We start from the raw sequence: 12,940 nt of genomic DNA on the forward strand, positions 1-12,940 counted from the left end.
GTTTGAACAATTCAGGTACACTCGATTTTGCTCCTTGTGCCCGAAAGTCGATCTCATTTTTCACTCTCTTCTTCAACTTAGCTGGCAAAGAGTTCACTAGGATCTTGCACATCGACTTCAAACCGTCATCAGTCTTGAAAAGACCTACAAGTCCATTCGTACGAATCAGCGTGTTGCATGAGTGGAAATAGCTGATTACCTGAGCCTCCACATCACCCTGACTCTCATCCATCGACAACTCACGCTTAAACAACACCTCAATGTTAGGCAGAGTGCGATATTTGAAGCTCTCGACAGTCTTCATGATCCAATCCCAAAGAAAGTCGTCAGTCAAGTCGCTCTTGTCCATTTCCCAAGCTGCTTCACAGAGTGTGTCCAGCAGTGATTCATCGAACGAATTCCGGACGCTCGTCATGACAGCATCCAGCTCTTCGCCAGTCGTTTTGCAGCGAGCTTTAATCGCTTCTTCGTACTCAAATCGCAAGTCAAGCCATCTCGTCATGCCCTCATGAGAGACATTGGCCACTTTAGGCGCAGTGACAAAGGTGAATATCGGCTGCGGTACCGTCGGGTGGTTGCCGACCAAAACACTACTCGTAGCACCACCACTCTGCATGGCAGTTGACATGTTAGGCGCGCCATTGGCCTGACGACCTTCTCCTCCACCTGTCGTTGCTGCTCGCCGTCCTCTTGCTGCTCTTCCTTGGCCCCTACCCCGCGCTTGGCCTCGATTCCCCGTCGCAGTCGACTCTTGGGTGACTTCATGGGTTCTAGCCGCTTGCTCTTCTTGTACCGAGCGTGATGCTTGTCTAGGCCGAAGTGTTCGCTGCGTCGTAGTCGTACTTGCTGCCGTCGCAGTCGTACTTGCAGTCGTCGCAGCGTTGCTCACTGAAGCGTCGTTAACGGTAGGTGTTGTTGACATTTTCGTCGTCGAACCTTGAATAACTAAAGTTAACTTTGTAGTCGGTCCACAGAACACGTATTAGGGAAGCTGGTGGCTTCCTAGGATCCCTTGCTTGTATTGGTGCTGATTCACAATGAGGTGTCTGGCTAACCTGACAGTGCTCTGTCCAAGCATGCTCTCAAGCTTCGTCCTCTAGAGGTCCTAGCTACTCTACCACCAGCTCGGCTTCGGAATCTTATCCTACACCCAGTGAGTGAGCCATGTGTTGTACATGAACCCACTACATAAATAAAAAAGCTTCTATTGCTTGCGACAGCTAAATTCACCAGTGACATTTTATCATAGCTGTAAGGGGTTTAGGAGTTGCCATTACTGGACCGCGTGGGCCACGGTGCGAGGATCTCCAATAAAAGCCAACAAAGATGGTGGAGATAGCAAAGACGAGTGCCAAGATGACACAGTTGCTGATTGTAAATTCTAGAGTGTACCCTTTCGAAGAATGCGCTGGTCAAGAAAAACTGTTCTTTACGATGACGTTGTACGGCGCGCATTCGTTAAAGCAATACCCTCATGAAAGCGTCGTTGCTTACGGGAGATTGGAGCTTAACAGAATTGCTGACAACTGGTAGAGATTTATTGGGATTCACCCATTGATTTATTTTAACTTCGAAAAAGAGATTTGTTTCACCCAGTTTTCAAGCCGCATTCACTGGGTGAATAAGTTTTTATGTTACCCGTGGCCGCCATTCCGACAAAACAACGCCGATTTTTGCGCCCCAGTTGACCGGAATGACGCACATAAAAGACGTGCTCGTCGGCTGTGAAGCATACTTAGTGCCGTATCGGGAATCACAGAAGCTGGAAGACCTGTAGACGCACGTTGGACTTGAACATCGTCTAGCTGCAGCTCGATAGATCCGGTGGATCCATTCGCTATGGGGAGGTAGTTCACAAGAACCCCGACGGCATAAATTCCCGGATCAAGAACGCTAATCAAAGTCTCGTCGTCACTAAGGGTAAACCCCTCGATGTTTACCTCCTTCCAATGCAGCTTCGAGTCCTTCAAGGCCCCACTTTCAGGGTACAGGAGACAGCTGTTGTTGCTTGCATCGACCTCGTTACGCAGCTTCTGTAGCTCTTTTTGTTGGTCCTTCAGCTTCGACTCCAGTATGTCAATCCGTTCAACAGTAATGGGCTGAAGATCGAACGCGTAAAAGATATTACGAGCTGAACGAAGCAGACGGATCTTCAAGCTCAACTCAAGTCAAAGCTTTCCTTCTTTTCGCGAGGTAAGCTTTCGTTCAGCATCGTCATCCTCCCCCAGCGGACAATCCAGACACTGCTTAAAGCACTAAATTAATCACAAATATTAGTAGATATAATACAGGACCCCACTAGCCTCACCGACACATAGTCTGCTGCAGAGGCGTCCACAAAGACGTTAGCAGAAGTGACGTAGTCCGTCTTGCTCAGAAATCCGGTTTGCCTGTTTGAACATGCCACATTGATGCTTAGATGCTAGCTGTGCTGAGACTAGAGGCTCTACAACTTACCACTGCTTCTTGTTCGAACGCTCCTCAAGCCAAATGTTCACCTTTTCGTCCTTCAACGAGATGATATAACGGTAGCTTGCCGTTGAGGGCGATTTGAACGCCGTCAATCCCTCCACCTGACAATCGGATAGCCTTTCCATAAGTATGCACTGAATTGGTCACAACTTGGCAAGTTTTCGTACCCGATGTAGCTTTCGTTTCCATAAATTTACCCTGTCGCTCTATGGGAAACCGCGAAGTCTAAGTCTAAATGTGAAGCGAGAAACTAGGGTGCTTATCTGAGGTTCTCTCATGCAGCCAATGAATAACATCTACACACACGAATGGCACGCTGTAAAGCATCAAAGCTTGCCTTAAGGAAATCAAAGGACTGCACCAGCTTACCAATTTTCGCGTACCCTTCCAACTGTACTGTGGAATCTTCTTCCACCCCACCGCTAATAAGTCACATTTTCTTCATTAAAGTTAGTACTCTCTCCCAGGGATCGGAAAATAAAATAAAAAATTAGATTGCAAAACGTTCTATGGCGTAGTAATCATTTCAGTATGCATTTCCATTAATAAATTATTGTTTTGAAAAAAATCAAAATAATGTTTTACTGTCTGTATTTGACTAAATATATGTATGCCTTGGAAAACTAGACCTTCTAGTAATAATCATTGCAATACGACTAGGCTCAATAGTCAATTGTTTTAGTGGAAAATACCGCAAATATTGTTTCAAGTTATTTTTTTCTGATCCCTGCCCTCTGTCATGCCACTTGGCAAGATTAAAGAGCAGTTACTATCTGCTGAACTGAGTTAAGCTCCGATGCGAACCGCCGTCAAATACGCCGACGTTTTAGGGGTAAACGTTGTGTTCGAGCAAACCACACTGATTTGTGCGCTCTTGTCTATTTGAGAGATGCACATAAGCGACGTGTTGGCCTGGTAAGAAACATAGCCCCCGTACCCATTAAACCTTCCGAAAACACCCGTTTTTGCAGATTGAATTTGGACATTGTTCATTTCCACCACGATAGACGCTGAGTCATTATCCAACGGGGTGTGGCTCATAAGAACCCCCAAGATGTAAGTCCCCGGAACAAGAACGGTAATCGAAGTTTTAATGTCATCGAGACAAAAGAAGTCCGAGCTCAAATCCTTCCACTGCAGCTTTTCTTCCACCAAAGCTTCACTTTCAGCGCACAAGAAAACGTTGCTCTCCGCATCGACCTTGGCACGCATCTTTAGCAATTCTTCTTGTTGGTCCTTCAATTTCGACTCCAGGATATCAATCCGTTCAACAGATAAGGGCTGGAGCTTGAAAGTGTAGCAGATCTTGCGAGCTGAACGAAGCAGACGGATCTTCAACATCAACTCGAGCTGAAGTGTCCCGCCGTTCTGCGGGGTAAGCTTTCGTTCCGCATCTTCGTCCTCTCCCAGCTGACAATCGAGGCACTCCCTGAAGCACTGCAGTAAAACAATACCACAAAATGTCAGCAAGATTTGTTGCATTATTCGATTAGTCTGTAGCCCCACCGATGTATAATCTGGCGCAGACGCGTCAACAAAAGCGTTAGCAGCGGTGATGTAGTTCTCCTTGCTCAAATATCCAGTTTACCTATTTTGCACACGACCGCGATAAGTTGGTGAGTCAGCCGTGAAAACATTTTTACATCCGATTGTTTTATCAAGTAGCTTGCCATTGCTTCTTGCTCGAGCGGTCCTCCAGCCAAATGTTCACCTTTTCACCCTTAAGAGAAATGACGTATCGGAAGTTCGACGATGGGAACGTCGTCCAACCCTCCACCTGACAGTCGGGTGGACTTTCCATTATCAAAGTGGCAGGAGAACAGGAACAGAGGCGGCCACGACTTGGTAAGTTGACGAATGTGCTTGTACACACGGTCATTCACACCCACGAGTTTGCACTTTCGCTTAATGGGAGACTGCGAAGGAATTGTAACTGTCGCTCAACGGGAGAGAGATGAAGCGCTAGAAACTTCTTTGGCTAACGCTCTCAAATCGACAAATAAATGCAGGGCAGAAATGTTAATGAACTCAAGCGTGAGGTCTTACAAAAAGCAGGATAAAATATCATAATAGCAATAAGGTTCGTATTTGATGCACGGAATAGCTTATTACTTGACCTGAAATATTGTGATGGTTATTACTGTTTCCGATGACCTAAAATACAGTTTACATTGTTTTTCCATTCCCTGCCGCAAAATATATATTACCTGGTGATACTCGATGATTGCTCTTAACCAGCACCTCAGGTCTAACAGTAATATATGTAACTCTAGCTTTCCCGACATGATTACTATTAATATACACTGTATCCTGTTCGCTAAGATAAGGCACTTCATGCCCAAAAGCCACATTTTCTATCCGAATTCCATCCGAAAGAATGCTTGGGTGAGAAGTGCCTACTCGTGTACATCGAAATTACGGGTGCTTTGTCAGAGAAGTGGTATGTACCATCAAAATTAGTGTGAGAAGGGCTCTCAGAAAGCGTAATAGCCTTCGACAGATTCATCGGGTAAAAAATCCTTTATAACATCGGAAAACGGTTTTACCAGGATGAGTGCTGTGGTCTCCATAACAGGTACAGATTCCGAAGAGAATCCTGGCGTATTCGAAAGGACAAAAAGCGGGTTATTTAAAAAAACAGTGTGTGACTGTAACGCCACTCACCACTCGCCCGAAATTCCAACGAGAAGAAGACTGTATCCTCGACGGAAATGACCAATTCCAGGACCATATGCAAAAAGAAGTGCTCCTCCAAGCTGCCAATGCGGTATTCTTGTCCACGGAGAATGTTTTACGAATGCGATTGCCACTAACTTGACAGCATTCAACCAACGGTCGATAAAAATACTCATTTATGAAATAAAAAAACAAGTGACTTTTTGGCTCTAATGCAAAAAAGTATTAGCACCAGCTCCTCAATTTTTATTAGCTTACCTTGATATCCATATATTGCTACGAAGCCCTTCTTAAAAGAAGGTAGCCGCGACGTAGTCATCCGGACTTTTGCTCCGTTCCAAACTTTTCTTCAATTCGCTGACAGCCTTGACGAAATCCGACACGGGGGCTTCTTTCTTTCTGTACGCCGCGCACGGCAAGAATCTGTTCGTGATCGATTTCCACTGCGGGATTCCGATCACTTGATCACCCGAGTCCAAGTATTGCAACAACGTGTAGCAACGAGGATGGCCCTGAACGCCAAAATTGGCTCGGAAGAGATCCGTATAGTCGACAACGCCGCCAAGACAGTCTTCTTGGTACTGACACATGACCATCTCCATCTGTTCCTTGGCTGCTGCTTCTTCGAAGCCGACGATGCGAGCAGCTTCGTACAACGCAATATTCCAGCGCTTGACCTTCTCATCATACGACGTTCCTGGCTCAATAATTGGGTAAAGATTCCCTCTATCTCTACCGCGAGGCCAGTGTTGACGCTCATCAGCGAGTAAAGTAGTAGAAGTAGCGGAGACTTGAGTAGAGGCCCAGCACTTTTCGTAAAAAGTAGCGAGCCCACCACTTAGCGCGTATGTGTAACTGTAGTTCCCGAGATCTTTAGCGTCAACGTAGTCTGCGTACTTGTAAGGTAAATCTTTGAAAAATGGGTACAACATGTTCTTGGGGTCCTGCCACACATTGACGACCGTTTTTCCGTCGTTAGCGAACCCTCGAATGGTGATATTGTCTGCGGTGGAGTAGGACCCGGAAGTTCTCCTCGCACAACTATTGAACCAACGCGAGTCATTGCCCTTGGCTCCTGCGGTAAGTAAACTATTTTCTCCTCCTAGTTGACACTTGAGATAAATTACTTGCAATAAATCTACCAACGCGTGATGCAGATAGAAGATTGGATCAGCTGGAGACTGGAAATACGCCATTACCCCGCCAAGAGCGCTGTGAATCGTGTCTTGTAAAATAAAAATGTAAGAAATATTAAAAAAAAAAATTCTGGGCAAAATAACTTACTGTGGACTCCACGTTCGACTTGGGTGGTAAATGTGTAGGAGTTGTTCGACGAGAAGATCTGCTGATACACTGAAGTGAAGGAGGCCGAGTCTGGGTACGCGGTGCTGGACATTGCGGTCCTTGTTTTACGAGTGATACACTTTGCGCAGCCCGTATTATTCCCGCAAAACTGGGAAAGAGGGAACCGATTCATACAGGTTGTGGCAGAAGATGACGGCGAAGAAGTGACCGGTATGCTGACGTTGTAGATGATCAAATTCTTACTGGTGCCCGCCATATCACCGCTGGAATCGGCGAGAAACGGGGAACAGCTCAGGAGATTCGTGCAGGTTCCAGTCGAACGCCGGGCTCTAGCCGACACATGGTCCCAGTACGGGAGCGTAAGGCATTGGAACTTTGGATCCAAGCTGCGAAGCATGTTCTCGTATCCTAGCAGCATGATACGGTGCCAGTAAATGAACATACAGTTGCCGTGGGCCTCCTTCTCGGACAAATATTCTGTGTGGATCTGGATGAACTTTTGGTGGAATCCCTTGTCCATGGCGACGCCGATGGCTTCCAAGTACAGACTTTTCTCGGTTGCATTGTACATTTCCCAAGAGCGACGGACGCGAGGATTGGCGCAGTTGGTGCCCACTTGTTGGCCATGGGTGGTGGAGAAAAGGAGACAGTTGAAGACGGTCACCAACGAAGAAAAGAAGAACGATTTGCGCTTGATTCGCGCCATTTTCGACGGCAAGTGCTTGACGTGTATCAGGAAGATCGCAGAGTGACCAGCATATATGACAAGCGAAGCAAGGGACGCCGATTAGCGGTGAGGAGGCCGCTGTAGAAGATCTTGGATCGCACATGAAAGGTCGCGTATCTTGGTACGTGGGTGGGATAAATGAATCTGTTTTTTTTTTCATTACAAGCTCTGATTCAGCCCAACCCTCTTTTAAAAACCGAAGTCAAATGACCTGCGCCATGAAAATACACAGCTATTTAACCCAAACGAGCTGCATTAAGAGAAGCAAAGCTTTGAGCTGATCGCTCGGCCACAGAAGTCCGGCAATAATAAATAACGATCGCATTACTCAACCTGAAGTGGCTACATCTTCTGCATATCTTCAACAAAGTTCTATCTGTTTGTAGAGAACTTCGAATCGAGGACGTGCCATCGAAGCTCGATGGCACGTCTCCTCGACAAAACTAAAATTTGTGCTCTATTCTCATTTTGTATGAACAAATGTGTCCACCCTCAGATTTGGTATGGAGCTGAATTCGTGACTTATTATCTTTTGTGAATTTTTATCGAGTACTAAATTTATAAGTTGTATATTGTCTTTTCTCGCTATGATTTTTCGTTTGGGGTGAGTATCGAAACTGTGGTATGTGTGCCTGCGGGACGTTTGGAGAGATCCCAAGAGTAAAAGTACAGTTTAGTCCTGTCCACACTTCACAGTAATGCTGCGTTCATCTGTGAACTCTATCCTACAAGAACACCAAATGAGCTACCGGTACTGTATCATGCGGCGCGACTTCACTTTGTGTTTCTCTCTTCGTCCCTCAAGTCTCGTAAGCCAAATATGAAGCTCTTCCTTCCCTTCGTGGCTCTTGTAGCTGTCTCGACCCTCTCAGCAGCTGAGGTCATAGACGAAATCGGAGCTGGAGGCACGTGCAGCGGACGCAACGCACGTGTCGCCCCTCCCAAAGGTGCCATCGTCGTTGACGCCACTGGTGACTTTGACGGCAGCTACGAGACCCTATCGAAGGGTGTAGAGAGCTTGGACGTCACTTCAACGGACGTGCAGACCATCTTCGTCATGCCGGGTATCTACGAAGAGCAGGTGCTCGTTCCTAGACTAGCAGGCGCTTTGGTGCTGCAGGGCTCGACGTGTGATGCGAGATCATACGAAGACAACGAGGTCACGATTACTCAGGCCACAGCGCAGAAGGATCTCCCGCGGGAGTTGACTAAAGGACGTAATGATCTCACCAGTACAATGCGCTTCAAGGCCAGTAATGTGACAGTGTACAATCTCAACATTGCCAACACTGCTGGCAACGTTGGTCAAGCTGTGGCAGCTACGGTTGACGGAACGGACTATGGTTTCTACGGGTGCAACTTCACGGGATATCAGGACACGTTGTACGCTAACAAAGGACGGCAACTGTACGCACAGTCGTACATCAGTGGAGCCGTGGACTTCGTCTTTGGGTCCAAGGCTGTGGCCTGGTTCGAGAGCTGCGACATTGAGACGGTTGGCAAGGGCTGTATCACTGCTAACGGCCGTAGCACTGAAGATGGCCCGTCCTACTATGTGTTCAATGACGCTCGAGTGTACGGCTCCAACCCCAAGGGCACGTCCTTCCTCGGTCGTCCCTGGCGTCCATTCGCTCGCGTAGTGTGGCAGAACAGCGAGCTGAGCGACGTCATCAATCCTCTGGGCTGGTCTGCGTGGGACGCCACATCTGGCACGAACGATGTTCACTTTAGGGAGTTTAACAACACGGGAGCTGGTGCTGCGATGGATAAGAGAGTGGAATTCAGCCTGGAACTTAAGAAGGCGGTGGACATCACGGAGCTCCTGGGCGAGGATTACGAGTCGCAGTGGTGGGTGGACCCGGACTATCTGTAGAGACTATGAATGACACGTCGTGATGACTTCTATTGCGGATAAAAAACTAGATTGATTGACGCTGGGATCCTTCTTCTCTTTTCATGCCATTCTCTGATATTACTTCCGGTACTATAATACAGCCATAGTTTCTGACAACGACCTCACAACCTTCCTTAAGTGGTACGTCTCGTCGACGATTATCTGGTCGGGTATCAGACTCGAGTACGGCGTACTGAACGCTGAATGCGCAGGTGCTTCAGTGGGAGATCTCGACTTTATTTTTCGCACGAACAGCTCCCTCGTGGTTTGATGTCGTTAAGTCCGCATCCAATGGGGGCCACACGCACGTTTTCCAATGGATGACAGAACGTAAAGACGGACGAGGTCCCTGGGAATCAGATTTCTGCTATTAATACGCTTTCGAGCAAGCTGCAAGATACGGACATCTTGACGTCATGAAGTGGATACGATTTCAAACATTCTCCTCATTGGAGAAGACACAGGCCATGACAAGTGCAGCTGCCAACGGACATCTCAACGTCGTCGAGTGGCTAGAAGAGAATGGGGTTGATGGTATTATAGCTATGCTGTTACGGCAGACACAGCTGCACGCTTTGGTCATTTGAAAATAGTCGAAAAGATGTGCGATCGAGTCCTCAGGAACCATCAAGAGAGCATCATGTGCACCGCAGCTTTTGGAGGGCATTTCCATATTCTTGAATGGTTTGTCAAAAATGGTACGCTAACAACGCAATCAACGAAACAGTTCGTGGCGAGCGTTTGGATATTGGAAAATGGCTCTGTGCACGCGGTACGCAACGACTCCCTGGAACTGTTCCGGAATACTACGTGTCGAAATTCTTAAATGGCTGCACACTCACTTTTATATCGGATGCGCCCGAATAAAAGCCCCCTACCGAATAGTGTCCTGTGGGGTGCTACATGCCTGCACAATTAAATACGAGCCCCTCCTGAATAGAGTCCTTATAAAAACTACCAAATTTGCTATTACAAACTTGCTGACCATCCATTCTACAGAAAGAAACACTTTTCCGTCATTTCCAATAATACATCATCAAAGGCAGTCGGTTAGCAGTGGGCGTAAGTAAGCAAGAGGTGATCAAGTGGATTAAAGATGTCGTTTCAAGGACCTACTGAACATGGAAATTAACGCTTGGAAAGAGTCAGACCGAGTCGAATACACTCGCTTTGGTAACACGTATGCCAAGTGTTGTCACCGTTTGCGATTGGGGGCTCCGCGTGGCGAGACACGGATGAGGCAACAATCATGCGGAGCGTTGAAATAGCAGGCTTCTCGAGAGACCCCTCGTCGTGGTTTATATCCAAGCACGATGTGTAAGGCGCAAATTCTCGTGAAAAGGGGTCGAAGGAACCGCATATGGATGAATATACACGTCTTTCCGACAGATAGTTAGGTAGGATTGTGATCAGGCTAGGGTTTGTCAAATTTAAGCCAATTGAATATCTTCATTTTCATCTTTTGGCCAATGGCATCCCATGTGGGTAGGTCTCTTATTCCGACAGCTTCCGACAAATATTTGTCGGAAGCCCAGCCAAAATATTTATGGCTGGATACGAATACTCAGTATAAAAAGTATTTTTTGAAATATTCTTGTCATTCCGACAACAAGGTCCTCCAGTAGGATTCCTACTTCGAAGGAGCAAGTATTAAAGAACGTGTTTAGGAAAATGATAAAATAACATGCCTCAACAAAAACAATTGAAAGAGAAGTAAGCTTAGATACACATGTACATGTACTGCATTATTTTTAAAAATAGCGTCTTTGCTAACCTCTCATTGTGATTCTAGAGGCCTGGGTGTGACGCAGTCTTGTTGCGTAGTCAGGACCACCAGTCACCAAGCAGCAGAAGAAGGTCACGGTAACCAACGTGATGTGTACGACCAACGCACCAGTACGGGCAACAAGCCTGCGCCGGGTATTTCTACACCATTGCCCGGCCAAGTTGAGAATAGTTTCAACCAAAACGATACTGTATTTTTTCCGGTTTCCCAAAAATATAGTTAGCAGCCAAAAATCAAGGTCCAAAGCGAGATTGATTTCATGCAAAGCGATCCAGCCGACGTGCAGCCAAAATTCGACGTGTTCGCGCGCGCGCGAAATCGTGGCGCAAAGCCTCGGCTCGAGGGCGCGCTCCAGGAGCTCACTTCTAATCCTGCCTTGTCCAGCAAAGATGCCCTCCCAAGCCTCCCTCCCCAAGCACTCCGCGGCCGAGAAACTTCGTGTCCTCGACGCCTGCCGCGCTGGAAGGACCGACTGGCTAACGGTAGCCAAGAACAACGGCATCTCCCGGGCCGTTGCGTACCGCATCGTTGACACCGGCCGTGTCAACAATCTCCCCGTGGTGGCGCTTGTCTTGGCGCAACCAAGGTTACGCCGCTGGTGAAAGAGCAGTTGGAGGAGTACTTGAACGAGAACTGCACGTTCACCATGGAGACCATGCGCCGCATGCTTGCGCTGGACTTGGCCGTGGCCATCTCCACGTCGACGATCAGCCGTCACTTGCTGGGGATGCTGTACACGGTGAAGCAGACCCGCGTGGAGCCGACAACCTGCAACATCATCACGAACAAGACGAAGCGTAAGGAGTTTGCGATCAAGTTGAAGCAGCACCAACGCTAAGGTAACTTTATTGTGTACTTCGATGAAACTAACTTTAATGTGTACTGTAAGCGCGGCCGAGGGCGCGCGAAGAAGGGTGACCGAGCTACTGTTGTTCTGCCGCCGTCCAAGGGTGCGAGCTTGCAAGTCCAGTGCACTGTGAACTCGGCCGTTGGTGTCGTTTTGCATCGCCTCAAAAGAGGTAGCATTCGGATGGAGCAGAACGCGGACTTCATCGACGAGATATACGCGACGGTCGAAGCGTCCCAGTACTTCCGCGAGAACTACGCTGGGAAGACGATCGTTGTCGTCTTGGACAACGCCCCCGCCCATCGCCAGACGGAGAAGCGCGTGACGTCCCACGCCGACCTGGAGCCGCTGCGTCTAGCCCCCTACTCGCCGATGTGCAACCCCATTGAGGGTTGCTTATCCGTCCTGAAGTCGCACCTCAAGGACCACCTCGCCTTGGATCGCTCGGAAATTTGCGATCGCAGCGACATGACCGACGCCGACGGCAGCATCCTGACCGTGAAGGAGCGCACGATGCGCTTTCTGGAAAGGGCTGTCCGCGGCAGCATCAAGTACATCACTCCCGCCATCGTCTCGAACATGGAGCTACACGCCCGCGACTCCGTGAACGCTGCCGAGAACATGGTCGACATGGTCTACGGAAAGTAGGCTGATAGTGCTAGTCGAGCTTGGGACCCTCGGCTCTGTCTGTTCGCTTTGCATGAAATCAATATCGCTTTGGACCTTGATTTTTGGCTGCTAACTACATTTTTGGGAAACCGAAAAATTTACAGTATCGTTTTGGTTGAAACTATTCTCAGCTTGGCCGGGCAATGGTGTAGTACATTTACTTGACAGTCCACCTCCACTGCCTTCACCTCGGCATCTTCCACAGTCTCGAACACCGCCTTCATGGCCTCGGTCGCCGCTACGATAGCCACGCCCACCAGCGTCATGTTCGTCTACACCGCCACGGCCTCAGAAATGGCACTGCGCGTTTCCTATTCCACCTCTTCCGCCAGCTTATCTCGCTTCGCTGAATCTCACCGGGAAGCTGCCACTCGCGACACCGCTTCACTCGCTGGAGTAGTCGAGACGCTTAGGAAGAACCATGCTTACATTCTGCACATTCAGCCGAGCTCTGCTCACCCAACGCAGAAGCGAAATCAAAGACCAGCGACACCGCCTGCCTTGTCTCCACTGGAGCCGTCTTGTTCACGAACTCCTTCGTGGCACGAAGTTCGTGCGTAGGTC

At 48.3% G+C, this 12,940-nt stretch overlaps 2 protein-coding genes across 2 annotated transcripts; one reads left to right on the forward strand and one right to left on the reverse strand.

Annotated features, from left to right (window-relative positions):
- Nucleotides 1–5,438: 5,438 nt before the first annotated feature.
- On the reverse strand, nt 5,439–7,189 carry PITG_04324 (uncharacterized protein; the record flags this gene model as incomplete). Its single annotated transcript, XM_002905921.1, has 2 exons — nt 5,439–6,223; nt 6,433–7,189. 2 exons carry the CDS (start codon nt 7,157–7,159, stop codon nt 5,439–5,441), a joined length of 1,512 nt encoding a protein of 503 aa, XP_002905967.1.
- An 811-nt stretch (nt 7,190–8,000) lies between these two features.
- PITG_04325 (pectinesterase, putative) lies at nt 8,001–9,053 on the forward strand (the record flags this gene model as incomplete). Its single annotated transcript, XM_002905922.1, has 1 exon — nt 8,001–9,053. One exon carries the CDS (start codon nt 8,001–8,003, stop codon nt 9,051–9,053), a length of 1,053 nt encoding a protein of 350 aa, XP_002905968.1.
- Nucleotides 9,054–12,940: the final 3,887 nt, after the last annotated feature.

The sequence above is a fragment of the Phytophthora infestans genome, genomic scaffold, assembly GCF_000142945.1.
Source record: "Phytophthora infestans T30-4 supercont1.5 genomic scaffold, whole genome shotgun sequence".
NCBI classification, from domain to species: Eukaryota; Oomycota; class Peronosporomycetes; order Peronosporales; family Peronosporaceae; genus Phytophthora; species Phytophthora infestans.